This window comes from Daktulosphaira vitifoliae, unplaced genomic scaffold, assembly GCF_025091365.1.
Source record: "Daktulosphaira vitifoliae isolate Bord-2020 unplaced genomic scaffold, ASM2509136v1 Scaffold_2264, whole genome shotgun sequence".
Lineage (NCBI taxonomy): Eukaryota > Metazoa > Arthropoda > Insecta > Hemiptera > Phylloxeridae > Daktulosphaira > Daktulosphaira vitifoliae.
The window spans coordinates 1-1,423 of NW_026101824.1; the positions used below are offsets into that span (position 1 = coordinate 1).

Genomic DNA, 1,423 nt, shown 5'->3' on the forward strand with positions numbered 1-1,423 from the left:
TGTAATTTGTTTGTAATTAGTCATTTCTATGACCTCATTGTATTATTGATACGTGTATACGCTTAATATATTTGTTAAGGATTTACGTCCGTTTATATTTAAAATAAATAAATAAATAAATAAATAAATATGTCGGTAAAAAATTAACGGATGCTGAAAAAACTAATTTTCTAGAAAATATATGGATTCCAGGTAAGAATTATTCATTTCCTTCTACTGAACATGGAAAAAAAACTATTGAAATTTCAGTATAGCTGGCTGGAAAAATGGAATTGGCTTGCCTATAGTAAAGTAAAAGATGGCGCTTATTGTAAATATTGTGTGCTTTTTTCTCAATCAAAAGGTGGTAAGGGTAGTCAGCCGCTAGGTCAACTTTGCACTGAAGCTTTTAACAAATGGAAACATGCTGTAGAAAGGTTTAATAACCATGATAAAGCAAATTATCATCAAAATAGTATAATCGATTTTCAATCAATTACAGCAATCATTGCAGGAAAATCTGACACTGTTTATCATCAACTAAATAAAGCTGAAAAAATTCAAAAAGAAAACAATCGAAAAATTATCGTTCCAGTAATTGAATCGGTGCTTCTATGTGGACGACAAGGCATTGAACTTAGAGGTCACCGTGACTCTGGAGTTCTTAATCTTGAAGATCCCTTAATAAATGAAGGTAATTTTCGAGCATTATTGAGATTTTTCCTAAAGGCAACTACAAAATCCGGCGATGAAAGTTTTTTATTGGCTAGAGAAAATTGTAGTAAAAATGCACAATATCTAAGTTGGAAAATACAAAATGAAATTGTTAGCATCTGTTATGAAATTATTTCATCCAAAATTGTAAAACAAATTAACGAAAGTAATTTTTTTTCAATAATAGCTGATGAAACAGCTGATATATCGGGTATTGAACAGTTTGCTTTATGTGCTCGTTATTATGATAGTAAAACCAAAAATATTCATGAAGATTTTTTGAAGTTTGTTCCGGTATATGATGTAAGTGGAAAAAGTTTAGCGAACTATATAATTACTGAGTTAAAAGAATTAAATATCGAAGTAGAAAATCTACGAGGTCAAGGTTATGATGGAACGGCAAGCATGAGTGGGAAATTTAATGGAGTTGCAGCTTTAATTAAGAAAGAACAACCAAAAGCTTTATATGTGCATTGTAGTGCCCATAATCTTAATCTATCTGTTTCAAATTCATGTAATATTCAAGGAATAAGGAATACTTTGAATACAATAGAAGCGTGTTATAATTTTTTTAACACTCCGAAGAGACAACAGTTTTTTTCAACACATTTAGACGAATTAAAAAAAAATAAATCTTCATCTTCAAAAGAAAAATTGTAAAAATTATGTCCTACTAGGTGGATTGAGCGTTATAACTCAATTGAAACATTTTATGAATTTTTCCCTGCGA

The 1,423-nt window shown here is 29.7% G+C and overlaps 1 protein-coding gene across 1 annotated transcript; it reads left to right on the forward strand.

The window, feature by feature from the left end:
• Positions 1–222: 222 nt before the first annotated feature.
• Positions 223–1,207, forward strand: LOC126909928 (zinc finger MYM-type protein 1-like; the record flags this gene model as incomplete). The annotated part of the gene is made up of 2 exons (XM_050692333.1): positions 223–760; positions 881–1,207. Coding segments are annotated over exons 1-2 (865 nt in total), but the record flags the coding sequence as incomplete, so codon positions are not given.
• Positions 1,208–1,423: the final 216 nt, after the last annotated feature.